The 19,791-nt window shown below is 37.9% G+C and overlaps 1 protein-coding gene across 5 annotated transcripts in view; it reads right to left on the reverse strand.

Annotated features, from left to right (window-relative positions):
* The window catches only part of TLL1 (tolloid like 1), a 216,367-nt gene that overhangs the window by 84,350 nt on the left and 112,226 nt on the right, over nt 1-19,791 (reverse strand). For 3 of the 5 annotated variants that reach the window (XM_075197933.1, XM_075197921.1, XM_075197946.1), the window contains exon 1: nt 16,491-17,880. The exons of 1 other annotated variant lie outside the window; for it this stretch is intronic. In XM_075197933.1, coding sequence (XP_075054034.1) covers nt 16,491-16,644 — 154 coding nt within the window. In that variant the 5' untranslated portion in view covers nt 16,645-17,880. Of the gene's footprint in view, nt 1-16,490; nt 17,881-19,791 lie in introns of those variants that run through there. One more of the 5 variants, XM_075197929.1, reaches the window with a different exon arrangement.

A 19,791-nucleotide genomic window follows, 5' to 3' on the forward strand; every position in this document is an offset into this window, starting at 1 on the left:
ATTGTGACTCTGTAAACTCTATGGAGATCTGCCTACACTGCTGATTGCGAGTGCATACACACTGCAGAATTTGCCCGACATTGTTCAGAGTGATTTTTATAGTTAGTTTATAAAAATCAAACAATATGATGTGCTTTGGTATGATAAAACAGGATTGTGGGAGCGTACACACTAATCAGATATCGGACCTAACAGTCGTTAATCATGCGATTGGCACGATAATCCGGTGAAAAATTTGTAGTGTTACCAGCTTTAGGGCCGGCCCCATTACCCATGACTGCAATAGACAATCCTACTAGCCATAATTTCACTGCTATGTCCACATTATCTTTAGAATAAAGATACAGGGTTTGTTTTTTTTAGAAATTGCATCCATGTTCATGTACTTTACATTCCATCATGGATTTCAGGTATGGAGTGAGCAGAAAAATGGCCAAATTAGGGACTGGTTGGAGTGTTCATGAAAAACTAAAATCTACATCTTTAAATTATATATGTGTATGAGGGAGTTGGACAAGAAAACATAAATAAAGATGTGAAACTATGCTGCACTTCCAGCAGATGTGTCACTGACACACTGGAAGAAGCCATTTTATCAACTGAACTAAAATTCATTAGAAAAGCATCCTATCAATTCACTCGGAGCTGGTGACATCACAGGCATGAAACAGGAAAAGCTAAGTACTTCTTGAATAATAAATAAATATTCTAATATTAATATACAAATAATAATATATATATATATATATATATATATATATTTATCATTTATTTATATAGCGCCACTGATTCCGCAGCGCTGTACAGAGAACTTACTCACATCACTCCCTGCCCCATTGGAGCTTACAGTCTAAATTCCCTAACATACATATACACAGACAGACAGAGGCTAGGGTAAATTTTGATAGCAGCCAATTAACCTACTAGTATGTTTTCGGAGTGTGGGAGGAAACTGGAGCACCCGGAGGAAACCCACGCAAACACGGGGAGAACATACAAACCCCACACAGAGAAGGATATAGGATATAGAATATATATATATATATATATATATATATATATATATATATATATATATATATATATATATATATATATATATATATATATATATATACATACACACATATACACATATACATACACACATATACATACACACATATACATATATACATACACACACACACACACACACACACACATATACATACACACACACACACACACTTTCTCTATGTCTGTGCAGAGGACACAACATTATGTGGTGTAAAAGAGTCCAAACAAGATGTACTATCCTTAGATTTATTTTTTTTGGCGGTGACAGCACTTTTTGTTTTGAGTCGCCAAAAGGTTACTGCAGTGAACCTGCCAGGGGTAAGATTTGCCATATAGAATATATATATATATATATATATATATATATATATATATATATATATATATATATATATATTATATATATATATATGTGTGTGTTGGATGTAATGTCAAACTACATGTTCTATTGTATAAACTTTTGAAAATATTTCTTTATTTTTTTTTTTATAATAGATTGCATTTTTAAACTGTTTTAATTGGTTTTAACTAATGGAAATTTAAGCCCAAATATGGACTCTGTTCCACTGTGTATACTCAACCAGAAGACACAAATTGTCTTATTGTCATTGAACAAATTGTAGCCACCAATTTTAAAACAGGACACACATGGTGAAACAGGACATACAAGTGTATAAAAGGGGCAAATACCTTTGTACGCCTTTAAAAAACCCAAAACAATGTACTGATTAGAAGTTGCAAAAGCGCATTTGCAAGAAATTGCAGTACAGCCATATGAAGGTTGAAACCTACATTTAAAGAAAATCTATTATATGTAATTGAAAATGCCATTGCCAAGAAATTAAGTCTTGGACACTTTCTGAGAAAATGCAAAACTGCTGACACAAATCAAGTATTGCTTATACATGCAATGTATTTACAGTTTTTACTCAATCGAGTAGAGTCCATAAGTGGTGCCAATAAGATTAAAAGCTGTAAATATTTAGAACTGTTTCCCATTTTGTATAACATATACATTAAAGCTGCATTGACACTTTGTTTTCACTGACTGAGAGCTTCCCCAAAGTGAAGTTCCATGGATTTATTTATTTTTTTGTTTCAATAGGGTCCCTCCAAATTGGCATAGCACCCAAAAGTTCACCACTTTAAAATGGCTGTTGATGGAGATGGTGGTTGGGGTGCGATCCGGAAGAGCAAAAGCAATTTGCAGTAGTCGGGATTGTGTCTTCTTACTGATCATTGCAGTCAAGCCCGCCCTCACAGCTTAACACTCTCCTGCTTTTGGCCAGGATTGCTATACCAGACCCGGCAAAAAAATCCCTGCATGAAACAGTCCAAGGGTCAAGTGAGGCGCTCCATTGGTTAGTTTATTCTTTCACACAGCCACTGCAGCTTTAGGAGCTTTGAAGCTTATATATCACTCTCTATCTTTACTCAAATAACTTAACCCTGGCTGTTCCTGTAATCTAGAACATGTTGGGAGTTATTAGGAGGTCAGTCAGGCTATCAGACAAGTCTCAAGAAAAAATGAAAAAAAAAAATTAGTCAGATTTCTTTTTCCTACCAGACCACAGGCTGAGCAAGAAGGGCAGAGGAGGGCGGTCTGCTGCATGGTGGAACAGAGACCTCGATCATGGATAGTGCTATGTAATAATATCAGCATTTAAGAGGCCTAACATCCAGTCACCAGTTGAAGATGAACAACAACAACCAGAATACACTGAGGTGGGACAAAACAAGCAGGGCTCTTGCAATGACACCCGTAAAGCCCAGGCCTGCAAGGTACTCAGTCTACTGATCGTGTGAATGTTTGTGGCAAAGTTGAAATATCTTACTATAAAAATGAAGTGCATAGGAGTGGGAGCAACAACCCATTATCACCACTGTCTGCATTTCTGTACGAATAACGAGGGTTCCACCTTGGTTGGTGTCCCGAATGAGGCCACTATAATTTACCATTTATGCTCACTGCCACATCTTCACAGCAGCAACAGTACTCCAATGAATATGAGCATTCACTAAACTGATATAGGGCTCTAAAATGTAAGTTTATCAGATTGTCATTAAATAATTGACACAGGTTTTCCCTTTCAGTTAAGGTTCATAAAGTATTTTAGCCTGGCTCCCTTCTATTGGTATAGCTAAAGCGCTTTAGGTGCAGTTTTCACATGGTCTAGTGATACTGTTCACGCATGTTCAGGGAGCTTTAACTCTTTATTACATTGTCTGCCACTAGTAACTGCTGCTATAGGAACTACATTATTACACACCTACTGCTCATAGCAAACCAATTATCCCCAATAGATAATTTTTATACCTTATTTTTGGCAATGGCATGTCATGTCACGCTACTTAGTAGCGCAGAAATAACCATTTTCATATACTGAGGATACTGGACGGCTAACTTGTTTGTGTAAAAGCAACTGTCTACCAGTCAGCCTTATATTATACTTATGTATATGGCTGGATGGGCCCAGCAAGACATGGAAAGTACTGTAGCAGTATGTATAAACATTTTCATATGCTACTTGTCATGCTCAATTTCTATTCTTCTTTCCCATCCTCTCCTTTCATCAGCTTGCTCTTATTGGGTAGGGAGACAGGCATGGTTGTTCCTAGGTCAACCCCTGACAGATACATGCATATATGTCTGCTTCCCAGCGAGAGATTTCCCAGAGATGGGTGGAGGCACTGATGGCAACAACTGTAGGGGAGTCAATCATCACCACATCACACACCCTGGGTACACCCCACCAGGGGTTAAGGGAAGTTGAATAGAAAAGTTAATCATTTAAAAATATTTGTGCATGGAGAGCTTAATACAGGAGGACAGTGGCTCAAGTAAAATGTTGCAGGTGATCCAGTAAGAGGTTTAGTTTATATAAGCAACTTAATCATTAGTGATTATGCTAATGATTGCATAACAGCCCATGGATATGTACCCTAAAGTTGTCCACACATGCAGGGATACACTCAAACAATTTGGGTCATATTTGGTCACCAATCAGGACCATTAGATCGGGTACTATCATATGTTGTTCAGAACTGGGGAAACTGCAGTCAGACTGACTGCGATCACACAGTGCACATCACAAATACAAACACACTTACCCAGACCTACCAACAATATTCACCTATGTATAAGTTATAGAACTCAGGAGATAAAAGTGCAGCACTCATTGGATTATCACAAGCACAAGAAGTGTATCAATTCTTTCAGGTGTAGAGAAGCATTAGTATAATTAGGCAGCCATGCAATATACAATGTGCCAGATGGATTAATGCACCTTTAATAGTTGCCATTTATAGGTCATAAAGCCCCCTTTATTTCTTTTAAACAAAGTACAGACAGAATAGTTACAACAACAGTCCAATTTAGTATGTACAAACTAAATCTGTACAAAATGGGATCGATTATGTGCAAATTCCTATCTTTTTCACGTTTTTGCGCATGTTCAAGTGTAAAACCCTGTGAAGTTATCATGCATGAATAGTTCACACCTCAGAAGGTGGTAAAAATTGATGTGTATAAACTTATCATGAAAGCACAGAATAATTACACAGCATCAAAGAAGCACTTTCAAAGACAGAAATAATGTTAATGTGACAAAATAAAGCACAAAGTAGTAAAGAACGAGATATACACATTTCAGTCTACCTGCCTGTGCATATGTAGCACAATGAGGTGTGCATATTTGGTACTGTTTGCCATAGTGAGGGGTATGTGTCACAGGCTATCATGTTAAATGTTAGTTTACTTGATAAAAAAAAAAAAAAAAGGAGTAGTTGATCACCAACACGAGGCACACGGAACAAAACAGATCTTCGACAGACTGTATTGTGGCAGCTTCCTATAGATGGTAAAGAGCATTAATGTATTTTCACGGACCTCCCGCTTTGACACACCAAGTGCAGAACTGTACATGCAACTGCTTCAAATTGCATACAATTACTATGTATGTATATATACACACTATATATATATATATATATATATATATATATATATATATATATATATATATATATATATATATATATATATATATATACATATATATATATATATATACATATATATACATACACACACACACACACACACCAATAAGTGAGAGTATTGTTAAAAAGTAAGAGACTAAAACTGGATCCAGTGCTGAGAACACATTTACTATAGAAGCTCTGTGCTAAGTGTACATAGAGCTAGTCCTACAGAGCAGAGGTATCTATACAGTCAGAGCCATGTTACACATAATGCTTCCCTGTGAGAAAGAGCTGTGATGTAATATTTTACAAGACCATATGATGAGTGGTAGCTACTCACGGAACAGCTCAAAACCGTGGCATGTTTTATAGAATTGTGGATAGTTTTGAGTAAAATGTAATGAAATCATCACATTCCATCCACTTCAATAACTCCCAGTCTATACTCCCATCTTCAAGATCCATGGCAACAATTAAAGGCGTTTTTACTCAAGGATTTGGCATACAGTAACAGGAAAAGTCTAAAATTACAGCTTGATTTCACATGTCACTAAAACAGTGATAATCCAAAGCCTGTGGGCAAACTCACAGCTCAGCAGCACACCTACACCTCGCACTATTAGATTACATCTTTTCTTTTAGGTCCATTTGTTTTAAATAACGTTTGTCTCATGGATGTGTTTAATTAAAGTAAAAGCCCATCATACACAGCTGGCCAAATCTGAGAAAAATCTGTCAGCTCATACAAATCTAACATGAAAAGAAATCAGTATGCATACTGGAGCTTGGAGTCAATAAGTCTATGGTAGCAATAGAATGGATTGCATTTTCCCATGGAAAAATTAAAACCTTATTAACTTGGAGACAGCCAAGCTAAAGCCTTAACAATAAGTGGACACCTTAGAAACTATGGGGCATATTTAACAATTATCGATCCTTTGGTACGGTCATTTTCATTCCTTATCGCAATGATAAGGAATGAAAGACAGTGATCATCTATTAAGAATCTATTAAGAGTGGTCTGCCGGGACAGCAGTCAAGATAAATGGCTGTCTCGGCGAACACCTCTCTCTTCTATGGTCACTATCACAAAGTAACCACCGCTGTGATAATGAATGGAGGGGAGAGCAGGTAAAATGCGGTGAGAGATCTGAAGATCCCTCCACCACAATGCTCTCCCCATATCCATCAGGCACATTCTGAAAATCACGAAAAATAACAGTCCCCATAGAAACTTAAGGGGACTATTATTTCTTGTGATAACACTAGGACGGCAGCGGATAGCAGAGATACCTGCTTCGATCCCCTAGTTATAAATAGAGGAGGGTATTTACATTTGTGGTAGTCCCCCCAAAACGGTATTAGGGGCTTGTTAGATAATCCTCTTTGGATACCACTTTCTGTGAAAATACTGATCTTTCTATGGCTCCCATAGTGCTACTAGCACACAATTTAAATTGTGCCAGTCACGGTTAAATAGAAATACTATTTAAAAAAACATTGAAATAGATTTTAGAATTTCATTTACTAGAACAGTTTGCTGCAAAATGTAAGTAGATTAAAAAGAAAACATACTACAAAATTGAGGAGGAGTTATCATGCATAAATTTGATGAAGAATAAATGTTTCATTTAACCAGGTTTATTTAGCCTGTGTGAGGTTTGTTTATTATTACCATTTATTTATATAGCGCCACTAACACCGCACTAACACCACTAACAACTCACTCACATCAGTACCTGCCCCATTTTGGAGCTTACAGTCTAAATTCCCTAAAACACACACACACACACACACACACACACACACACAGAGACAAACAGACAGAGACAGACAGACAGACAAGGGTCAATTTGTTAGCAGCCAATTAACCTAGCAGTATTTTTTTTTGGAGTGTGGGAGGAAACCGAAGTACCCGGAGGAAACCCACGCAAACACGGGGAGAACATACAAACTCCGCACAGATAAGGCCATGGTCGGGAATTGAACTCATGACCCCAGTGATGTGAAGCAGAAGTGCTAACCACTTCGCCACCGTACTTGCACACTTCATGAGAAACACATGGAGCTTTCTGCTGGAAGCATATGTATCATTGTTCACTAGATTAATACATCTGGATTCTACATATTGAGGAAAGCAAAATGGACCAGAAGTATTTTGTATTATTTCACTTAATAGGTGCTTTATAAAAACCACCCTACATGCATAAGAGATTTCTTCTGAATATATGTCATAGCAACCAGATAATGCAGACCGTTTGATAAATACCAATATCAGCACATCAATATTTTTTCTATGTTACCCACCAGTTTCTAGTTATGCCCCTGACTGTATAAAAACAAACACAAGCAAATCACACCCCTAAAAATCTCTTGTAAGATGCCGGAATACTATTGTGTACCATCTCTCAGATAAAACTGCTCAATCAATTGCATAACAAGGAAAAGAAAAATGAAGAGTTACATAATTTGTTTCTTCAGCTGTGCACTGTAACCATTCAACTGATGTTCTGGGATGTTGCTCCCTCTCCACACGTCATCAAACTATTGTCCATCAAGTGGTGAAAAAAAAATCATCATCTACTCCACCCAATTAAAAACATGACAAACTATAAATTTTATATGACAGGCTCACTGCATCTCAGAACTAGCCTAAAAGATATACTTGTAAAATTTTTGAATCTAAACCACAACTGATGCAGGGCCCTTCATTTTTCAGGATGATACATATACACCTAAACCTTGTGTACAGATTAAGCAGTCAACCCTGTCCTGTTTTCTAAAATATTAGACATTTTACACACAAATATGAGGTTAAGATCAAAAGTAATGCATTTTTTACGCTGTAAACATTTATTACCCCCCACATAATATCAAACAAACATTCTACTATAAACATACAGTAGAAAATAAGTCTTGTCACTGGTGGCTGCAAGGGCAGCTGCAGCATTGCATCAGAATATTAAGTTTAATTGTATTTCTCTAACGCTAAACTAGCATTATGTACACCTCCCAACTGTCCCAACTTGAGTGCCGACTCCCGGGAAGTTAAGAGTAAGGAGATCATGGTGAGTGGATGCAACAAACACCTGTGTCTGGTGCATACGGCCGTTCAGGTTTGTTTTTAGGCAAGGGGCAGGTGGTTAGCGTGCCCTAGGGCTTCTAAGAACGCCCCTGGAGGATATAGCACACCCCTTTGTCTCGAATCCCAGTAGGTCAATGATTAAAAGTATGTTACAAGGAGACTAAGGTCACAGGTCTTTTCTAGCCAATCCCCCACCATGGTTTCATAAAAAGGGATTTTAATGATAACAAACCACACTCCTAAAATATATACATTTATATTTTAAAAGTAACACCCTCTAATAAGAGCAAGCAAACACAATTTTCAAGATCATATGATGTGGTTAAAACATATATTAGGGCTATTGTTCAAGAAGTCTTCTGATTATGTGAATCTCCTTACCCAGGTAACCTGGACTTCCCTTTCTAATGGTGGGTGAGGTCTTGGTTATTGTTTTTACTTAAACTGGCAACAACGGGTAGCTCCGAGTATCTCCCCTCCCCATCATCCTCCTTCCTATCCAACTTACCCCTAATTTTCTTGTTCTGTTTTTGTTCTAAACGGATAGCTTTGATGATTGTTTTTTCTATTTTCTTAAGGATGTACTACTGTATACCATTATATATATATATATATATATATATGTCTGTTCTTTCCTCAATAAAGAAAGACTATACAAAAAAAGTGTAACGCTTAAGATATAATTTAGTAAACAATATTACGTATAACAGTCCTAAAACATAACAGTGTGCATGTATGTCAAAAGACTTTAGACTGTAAGGTCCATTGGGACAGAGACTGATGTGAGCGAGTTCTCTATACAGTGCTGCGGAATTAGTGGCGCTATATAAAAAACTGATGAGGAGGATGGGGACAGGGACTGGTGTAAATGATGGCACATTCTCTGTAAAGCACTGTGTTATGTGTTAGCACTATATGAAAGGTTGATAAATACATCTTCTATATTCCTTTGTAAGTGGTCTAACCATGTGATCAGTAGCATGTAGAACAGCCTTCATTATTTACTTAGTTTTCAAAACACTCACTTCTCTACATGAATGACAGTTTAGCATCTGTGTAGCATTTGGCTAACCATCATCATGCATTTGCATTAAACTTGTTTCCCATACTGATGTCAGTAAGGTTGTCTGTACTAAAGGTTTGCTGACAAATTAAGCTAAGCAAAAAAATTTTTTAGGGGGCAGAAACGAAAACAATTACATCTTGTCCAGATACAGCAAAAGATTTCATTAAAAGGAAAACACCCACAAAATGTGACTTTTCATATACTGATGAAGGTAGAATGGTGTCATTGGTATTACTTTGAATTGGTTAGAAAGTACAATAAAATGGTATGTACTCATAGATTTCATTATATGCTAAACTAGAGCATCATTCTGCTACTTGGTGAATGCTGCAGTTACCTAATGTCACAGAGTGACTTATTCCTTGTGGAAGCTTACACAGCAGCATTTCTGTTATCCAGGATCCCCCGAGACTCACACTTGGCTTTCTGCACCCCCAGTATGATACAGGGAAGATACACATAGCTATAGAGAGCAAAATCTGGTGATGTCAGCCAGGGGTTTAGACTTACCCACTATGTATTCCAGTGGTATGAATATAATTTACCCTGAACACCAGGAGAAAAAAAAAATGGTGACTACAGAAGCCATTACCCAGGGAAAGCTCAGCCCTTAAGGGTTATTTTAACTATCCAGAGTATGTTTATGGTCATTGACTTTCCGTAAATCTATAGAATTATTACAATGCTGGGAATATTCAGGAATGTATAAATGATTGAGTTACATTTTCACTCAAATGGTGCACAGGATATTTTATGCCAACTATGTAAAAAGAAAAGCCTGTATTATTCTGCTGCCAACTCACCCACAGGTTCTCTGCACTATTCGAATGCTACCCACACATATGGAGAAATCCTGTAGTTTGGACCAAGATCCATATGGCAGGCTTTGTTTTCAATTCTCCCATACAAGTTCCAGTATAATGTGAAGTCACATATTGCACATGAAAATGTATCAGATATGGGAGATCAGCACTCACATGAAATCATTTCATGGAGTCTAGAAGCACAAAGCACCTCTAGAAGCAAAGCCTTATGGATATTCTTTTAACTAATGTAGACCCTTTGGGACATTCTTTTTTTTCAGCGCCGAGCTTCATTAATTCAAATTCATACAGAATAAACCTCCACTCCCCCAAAAAAATAAATACATTCATCAAAATTAGTTTACACACAGGATGCACACAAAAGAGTGTAGGCTAGATGAACCTGCAAGTTATTTCTGCTATCAATTTCTAGGTTTCTATCTAGTACAATAAATAGAAAGGTTACCTGAAACGAAGTTCTGCTGTGTCCGCTTAATGAGTTACCATGCCCCACTGCCGTGTGATCTGCTAAGTGTCAGCAGCTTTCATACCTCCAGCATAAATGGTCTTTCTACACAGTACATTTTTTGAGCAGGAAAACTGGCTCACTTGGACACTGGTTCTGCACTTCACCCATTTTGTACAAGACAGACAAGCTTAGCCTAGCCATTCATGCCAAGATTATGATTGTTACAAAAATCAAAGCAGGGAGGTTCAAAGCTATTCAAGTTGGAGATTGTAAAGCAGTCAGCCTTGTGCAAATGATGCGGCGGTGGGGCCCAGTTTTATGCAGGAGTGTCTATGAAGACTAGGAAACAGCAGTCAAGTGTTAGATACACTTTACTAAAGGATGTAGCTAGCGAACTATTGCAGCTGGACAGGAGCGAAGTCGCAAAAATGGCCCTCTTGGGTAAACAGGAGTTAAAAAAAAAAAAAAAAAAGAGGAGGTAAAAGAATAACATTTTATATAGACCATTTCCGTGCTGCCGTTTGAACAGTGCTATCCTAGACACATGCTTAGTACTACATTAATTTACAATGAGGTAGAGAGAGAGAGGAAGAGCAACATAGCAACACCTCATTCACCTGTGATTTTGAGCTTACAGAATTAGTATTAGAACATGCCAATGATATCATCATCATCATTTATTTATATAGCGCCAACATATTCCGTAGCGCTTTACAATTGGGGACAAACGTAATAAACTAATAAACAAACTGGGTAAAACAGACAAAGAGGTGAGAAGGTGATATGAAAATTTGATTACACATGTGTAAACTCCAATAAACAATATTTGTCATGGACAGAAAAACTTTTGTGTTACAAATAACATCAGCATCTGAGAAATTGTAAGGTTATTTGAAGTAAAAAAAAAAATCAAAGCAGTAATTTTATATAGACTCCAGCTATTCAGAAACACTCACTTCCCAAGTCATCACCAATTGGTATATTCTGGCTGAACATAATGTACCAGACACAGATCATTGGATATGATGCACACCATGAAACCCAAAGAGAGATGGATAGTAAAACAACTAGCCCCTGATACCATTGAAAGCCATTGTATAGTGTTTGTTCTATTTGTGATACTCAACATTTTTAATAAATCTACCAAACTGATTAGATTCTGATTTTCACACCTATTTACTAGTATAATCAACTGGATTTACTCAAATAATTAGTTAAAACACCTTTAACAATTATTTATCAAAAATAGTAAAATAAATATTAAAGCGCCATCGATCTCTCACTGACTGTGTGAAAGTATGAATGTGGAGCAAATAAAATATACTTATATTCAATTTTTGCTGATTGAGTGTTCTCCAATGACATTTGACGTCCTGTGATTGAGTTGGACACTATAAATATGGATCTAATACACCACACCGGGACCTATCCTGAAAAAGACCCTCATTCAGCGGGTCGAAACACATCCTGGGGTGCATGTTAAGTATGGCAGGGAGATCTACCATAATCGGTTGGATGGATGAAAAGTGCTGGCTGTCATTAATGAATTTTTACAGTGTATAATAAAATCTTCAATATTGATTTAAACAAAAACAAAAAAAACTACTACTCTAGTTTTTATTTATTTTAACCTTCATGGAGAGGATCTACATGAGCAAATTCCATTCATGACTTAGTTTTGACTGCATTACTGGGAAACCATAAAGACGTAAAATATATAAAAATCTAAAGGCTATTTTAATAAGTGTATTATTTGAATGGGAGATGCACTGTGGAAGGCGATTCACAAGTCTACATGTTGTGTCTGCCACAAGCTTTGTTCTTGTAAATCTACTCGCGATAGGGCATTCACAATTTGGATCACTCAAAGTTCCCTATAAATTTGAACATTCATTGGTTCATGTTGCATGATTATTTTCCATGTTTGGATCACACTGTTGAAATATCATTGGAGAACATTTAATCAACAAAAGTGAATATAAGTTTATTTTATTTTCTCCACGTTCATACACTTTAACAGTCAATGAGAGATTGATAGCGCTTTAATATCTATTTTTACTAGTTTTGATATTTGACAAGTTTATCACCGTGTGTATAGCTGAATTAAGAATATCTGTGCTGCAATCAGGATTGAGGCACTTCATAGAACCATTTTTTTAAACCTTAAATTGTTCATTTAAGTACAAGTTACTGTTATTGCAGAAAAATGGCAGAAAAATATGTTCCAAGTGAAAACTACAGTTACAAATTCAGTTAAATGAAAGCAGAAAGTAAAGATGCATACTATTTAGCAACATGAATGTGTAAACTGAAATAGTTTCCCTGCAGTAATGCAGAATTTTTAAGGGAATACTATGAAGAAATAATGATTTGTGTGTATCCATTTTAAATGCATTAAGGGGTAACCCTACACTGGCCCTCCTGGTTTACCTAAGGCTAAATGTCTCCCTTAAAGAATGCTTTTTTCTAACTAAACTAGAAAAAGCAGTTTTGTATTACGTTTAATAAAAAGCACCTGGAACACAGCACTAAAACTCCATATTAGTTGAAGCAAATCATGCCACTGTTTAAAACGTGTCAAATAATTATATATAAATATAATAAAATTACATTATATCCCTCATGGTAGTAAACCTCACTGGAATTTTTCACACACAGGGTCTCTCCCATAAGGTGGATATGAATAGTCCCTCTATCAATGAGCGCTGGGCATTAGCAATGTCTGGCCAGTGCGGCACGTGTAGTACAGTGGAGCCATCAAGGCCCCAGGCTGTGAGGAATAGTGACACAGGAGACTGCATGGCAACTGCAGCCTTTCATATATGCATGAGGGGGTAATAAAGCATGGGAGAGGAAGGAGACAGCACCTCCTCCTCTTGTTTAAAAGTTACACCCAACTTTCTCCTTCCTCCACCCTCTAACGTGAAGACCAAGATAGGATGTGACATGTTAATAAACAAAAGGGAATTCTCTCAGTCAGCACAATATTAGGAGTAATACACAACACGAGTAGTGCAATTTGATATGGAACAAGATCAAAGGCAAGTGCACAAAAGCTGGGGTTCCCTAGCAGAATCCTGCATGACAGCATAAAATATAACAGGCCCTTTATATTGTGCTATATTCATTTCTATAGTTTTTAACTACTAACAAGTTTCTAAAAAACTACTTTAAAACACTGATTCAGAATGTTGTCTTTGATGTAAGACATATCATCTTATAATTGTGCCTAGAGGATATTTGCTTCATCACAAACCAAAATGTGTCAGAATCTGACATCCACACCTGTGTGTGGGAGTAGTTTATACACTGTAACACAGTGACAACTATAAGGTTTACATAGCCATACCTGTGACAGACTGGTCCCGAGTAATGCTTATATTAAGATTGTGTCCCTGTCTTGCACCGTCTCAACAGACAATAATGGATAGTTATGTTTTTAATTCAATCATAACACGCGTCAGTATAAACCACTAACATCATAACACAACTTTTTATGTAAGAAAACAGGGTATGAGTGAAAACCGGAATGCCGGAATGAGTCAGCTCCCTGCAGCGCCCCCTGCTGCTTGGTATCTTTTGCTGTATTCTCTCTCTCCCTGTATAGTACATTCTGTTCTGCTAAACAGATATGTTCACTGTAATGTGTGTAATAAATATAATATTTATATATAATATATATTGTCGTTATACATTCTGTTTGCTGTAATAGATGTCTAAGTACCTGACCCATCTATTGCAGGTGTCAGAATGGGGGTCTGAGTTACTTAACCATACATTTCGTGCAGTAGAATGGGTCTGCAAGCACCTTAACCATTCTTTCCAGCTTCCAGAATGGAGGTCTGAGTACATGAAACATCCATTCCAGCTGCTGGAATAGGGCTCTAAAAACATTAAGCATCCATTCTGGGTGCCAGAATGGAGGTCTAAGTACATTAAGCATCCATTCCGGGTGCCAGAATGGAGGTCCAAAGTACATTAAGCATCCATTCCGGGTGCCGGAATGGAGGTCCAAAGTACATTAAGCATCCATTCCGGGTGCCGGAATAGAGGTCCAAAGTACATTAAGCTGGAGGTCCAAAGTACATTAAGCATCCATTCCGGGTGCCGGAATGGAGGTCCAAAGTACATTAAGCATCCATTCCGGGTGCCGGAATGGAGGTCCAAAGTACATTAAGGGCTAGATTTACTAAGCTGCGGGTTTGAAAAAGTGGGGATGTTGCCTATAGCAACCAATCAGATTCTAGCTATCATTTTGCAGAAGGTACTAAATAAATGAAAGCTAGAATCTGATTGGTTGCTATAGGCAACATCCCCACTTTTTCAAACCCGCAGCTTAGTAAATCTAGCCCTAAGCATCCATTCAAGGTGCCAGAATGGAGGTCCAAAGTACATTAAGCATCCATTCCGGGTGCCGGAATGGAGGTCCAAAGTACATTAAGCATCCATTCCGGGTGCCGGAATAGAGGTCCAAAGTACATTAAGCTGGAGGTCCAAAGTACATTAAGCCATCCATTCCAGGTGCCGGAATGGAGGTCCAAAGTACATTAAGCCATCCATTCCGGGTGCCGGAATGGAGGTCCAAAGTACATTAAGCCATCCATTCCGGGTGCCGGAATGGAGGTCCAAAGTACATTAAGCCATCCATTCCGGATGCCGGAATGGAGGTCCAAAGTACATTAAGCCATCCATTCCGGGTGCCGGAATGGAGGTCCAAAGTACATTAAGCCATCCATTCCGGGTGCCGGAATGGAGGTCCAAAGTACATTAAGCCATCCATTCCGGGTGCCGGAATGGAGGTCCAAAGTACATTAAGCCATCCATTCCGGGTGCCGGAATGGAGGTCCAAAGTACATTAAGCCATCCATTCCGGATGCCGGAATGGAGGTCCAAAGTACATTAAGCCATCCATTCCGGGTGCCGGAATGGAGGTCCAAAGTACATTAAGCCATCCATTCCGGGTGCCGGAATGGAGGTCCAAAGTACATTAAGCATCCATTCCGGGTGCCGGAATGGAGGTCCAAGTACATTAAGCCATCCATTCCGGGTGCCGGAATGGAGGTCCAAAGTACATTAAGCATCCATTCCGGGTGCCGGAATGGAGGTCCAAGTACATTAAGCATCCATTCCGGGTGCCGGAATAGCGGTCCGCATACATTAAGAATCCATTCCAGCTACAAAAACCGCATAGGCTCTTGATCTGTTAAGCATTTAATAGTTGCACATATCTGTGTAATGATCTTTGCACTTTATTTCTGTGTTTATACTGTGTTAACTCTAATATCCCTATCCCTCCAGCAAGTACTAAGTAAAAGTGATATATTTCTGACATTGGTTATTTGTAGTAAAAGCAGTTCCTCCCAGCACTCTAATTGAAATTGCTGCATATGTAAGACAGACTGGATGGTTAATATAAATAAACCTATATTTCGGTACCTGGAACAATTGGCTAAGATACTTAGAGCCCTATTCTGGCAACCGGAATGAATGGCCAAGTTCTAAAGCTAAGAGATATATACATATATATATATATATATATATATATATATATATATATATATATATATATATACATACACACACACACACACACACATACACATATATATACACACACACACAATATAAAATGTGGAATAGTTGTGCAAAAGGTGGGATATATGTATATCTTAGAAACACTACACAGTGCAAACAACATATCTGTGTAGCAGAACAGAATGTACTATAAAGGGAGAGAGAGAATACAGCAAGCTTCACTCAAGCAGTAGAGGACGCTATAGGAAGCTGAATCATTCCGGCAGATCCGGCTTTTACCTAATCCCCAAAAAACACGTTTGCACTTTAAATTAACTACAAGGATCAAATACCAACTATTTTCCAATAGCTCTGTGCCAGACAAAACATAAGCATGTTGTAATTCTTTTTGATACAAAGTAGCATTAGTAAAATGGAAGATCCTTCATGTGCTGCCTGATTACAATTACCAGCCTTGAATGAAATATTGGAACAAACAAAATGACTTACCAGCTTTACAAGGATCCTTGTAGTCTATGACCTCTGGTTTTTCCTCCTCGTTGTCATAATAAGGATAATCGTAGTCAAGGCCATAGCACAATGTTAACTTTTCACAAAAAGTCCATCCAGTCAGGAAGAACATGACCCAGGAAAGCATTTTCATTGCACTCTGCAGTGATGAAGAGTTGCAGATCTGTGACAGGATAGTAGTGCGAGTTGTAATGTGGGGGGGGGGGGGGGTAGTTACTCCCTTAATTAAAATAGTCTTCCCTTTCTCATTAAATCTCAATGGTGATCACATACATAGAGCAAATGGAAAAGTTTGCTCCACAGAGTGCCCGAGGCATTCGCCACTGTTCCTTGTCCAGTGATATTTAATGATGTGCTTGATGCTTGTCAGTCCTGATAACACTCCCATAAGACACAAGGATTGCCCTATAACTGCTGCCTGAAGACAAGGCTCTGAGGCAGCTGATTCTCTGGCTCTTTCATCCACTTACACTTTCTACCACTACACAGCCAGGCTGCCAGGAAGACCTGATCTGTACAACAGTGCATCTGAGAAGCTAGAACAGGGCAAGGAAACATGAAAAAGAGGCAATAAGCAGAAATAAATAAAAAAAAAATAGAACTAAAACAAATATATTAATTCCACTAAGCACAAGTTGACCCTAATGACAAAGAAATAAAGCTGTGCAGTAAGCAGCCCATTCACTCTCACATGTCTTTCTGTGAACTTGCAGAAATAAAAGAAACAAATGTTACATGCACAGAGCAATCATCAGCATCCTGCTTACTTATTCATACAATCAGGGTCAGGAACCGGACTGCCTGTGATCAGGTCCCCTGATAGCCTTATAAAAACACACTCACACGCAGCACTCATTGAGAAATAGTCTGTCTGGAAAGAAATGTACACACCTAGACGTGTGGTTCTCCTGGGGGTGGGAAAGATCTTCACTCACAATAACTAGCTGCAGCCGAATCAGCTGTACTCCAAGTCTTGCCTCAGCAATCTGTGTCACTGCTCACGCTTAGTGTAAACTCACAGCCTTCATACTTTACCCTGGGTTCATAAAAGATCCATTGATTGATCACCAAATCCAAGCCAAGAGGTGGCTAGTGTAGCAGCAGGGAGAAAAAGACTCTATGTAAATAAAATGTAGCTATTTCTAGAGTCTGCAGTCACACTGAATATTCAAAAATCCTCTAAAATCCCTGATTCATCACAAATGTCCAGGTTCATCATGCAAAAATAAATGCTTACAGCTTTCTTAACAGCACTTAAAAAAAAAAATATTTAAAAGTCAAAAGCTTCTATAAAACCATCAGTTCTGGTGGAAATAAGAGCTTTGCTCTGCATATAGTAGCAGGAGTGCATGTAGAATACTTCTGATAATCCCAGTGTAATAATTACATTTGAAAGTCGTAGCAAAGTAAGGTGAGATTTAGAGAGCTCAGCCTCACGCCCCTCCTTTTCTCCTCCCCAGTCTGATGGGAGGGGAGGTTGCTCAGAGACATCTCTTTAATCCTGTTAGGGTGTCACATTTGACACCAATGTTTTGCTAAAGGAACACTGCTGCTTTTCTGAATCTGTATTTCAGTTTCTCTTTTACCACTAACCCGAGGGCATGTTTAATTTGTTTGGGCCAAATAGCACCTATATACTTTGATTCTTAGTCATGTAAAGCTGTCCTTGCTATGCTGCTATTTATGCTTTTACTGTACTGTAGTATGTTGCTGCATTTCACTATAAATAATTGTGTTTTGGAAATGTATATTGGTGATTTACATCTTGCCAAGATTTTTGTAAAAATGTTTTCTCTTTAGAACCTGATAAGAACATGTTTGCTGTTTTAATTAATTTTGCAGGGGTCTATTTAGCAGTCACAGCAGTTTTCGGGGGATAGCTGCATATTTAAGTATCCTGTTCAATTATGACTAGGGCTTCACAGCAGATATTAGAGTTATCTGCTGCTGTCCCTGTCTCTTTGAACTCAAAAGCAGTCCTCATATATTTCTAAGGGGACTGGTATTTTGTACCATTTAACAAGTTCCAAAGCTGGCATTAGCCATTGAAGCCTATGGGGAGAGCAACGCGGTAGAGGGATCTTCGGATTCCTCGCCGCAACTTACCTGCTCTCCCCTCCGGTCACTATCGCAGAGCTGTCCACTTTGCAATAGTGACCATAGAGGACATCGGAGACGGGTCTTTGCAGGAACAGCAGTTTTTCGTGACTGCTGTTCCTAGTGAAGAATTTTAATAAATAGTCACAATATTTCATTCCTTATCTTTGTGTTCAGAAATGAAATTGTGTTTCAAATGTGGTTCATAATAAATATGAACCTTTGCATCCATAAAATAAAGACTATCTTTCACATGCCTCATTAGAGGATTTGGATCCAGTTAACAACTTTAATGGTAAGGGACAATGAGAGCACACTGTGCTTTTAATCTTTATATTTGCAGTGATAACTTTGATGATCACATCTGACCTTGTAGAGATAAAGGTGGAGGTTAAGCAATGATCTTGAATCGTTAATAAAGGCGAACTGGGAACAAAAAGCATTGATTAAAGCAGGGTATGTCAATAACCAATTTTAACGCTGTCTTAACCTAAGTGGCAATCAGTCATTATTTGAATACCCAGCAACAGCATAAGCAATTTGTGTGGTGTGCCACACAACCAAAGGGTCAACTTGAAAAATGCATCAGTTGTTTCTAATTGTCATTGATTATATTCTTTCAAGCCAGTTTACTAATCCTTTAATCATTTGCAAGAATTTTAATGTGTCAAATGGGATATGTTGTAGAATGTTTTAATCAAGTTTATTCAGAGAAACAAACTGAAATATTTATAACAATGGAAATAGTGTGTAACTATAGTAATTGTCTTTTGTACATGTTATGGACAGAAACAGCATTTTCTCAACAATTGTGACCTCTACAAGCATACACAACTGGTGACATCAAGAAAAGCTTGGATTTGTTTCCATCAAACCACAGCCCATTATTAGACAAAGATGTGACAAAGGCAAGTCAAACATTATATGCCTATATTTCTGAAAGGTCCACATCTTATGAAAGCAAATCTGTATGGGCAAATGGATGTGCCTTGGTTTGACATATAATTGATTGCTTCTGCAGCTATAATAATGTGTTGCATTGACCATATTAAAGACTACAATTTTACTATAGTTTTATATCCTCATTAAATTATCATGGAATGATTGTCCTTTAAAGTTGTATTACCACATAATATTTTACTCTCCCTCCATGGAGCCCCGGGGGCTGCTGGACACAGATGTT

Source organism: Mixophyes fleayi, chromosome 1, assembly GCF_038048845.1.
Source record: "Mixophyes fleayi isolate aMixFle1 chromosome 1, aMixFle1.hap1, whole genome shotgun sequence".
Lineage (NCBI taxonomy): Eukaryota > Metazoa > Chordata > Amphibia > Anura > Limnodynastidae > Mixophyes > Mixophyes fleayi.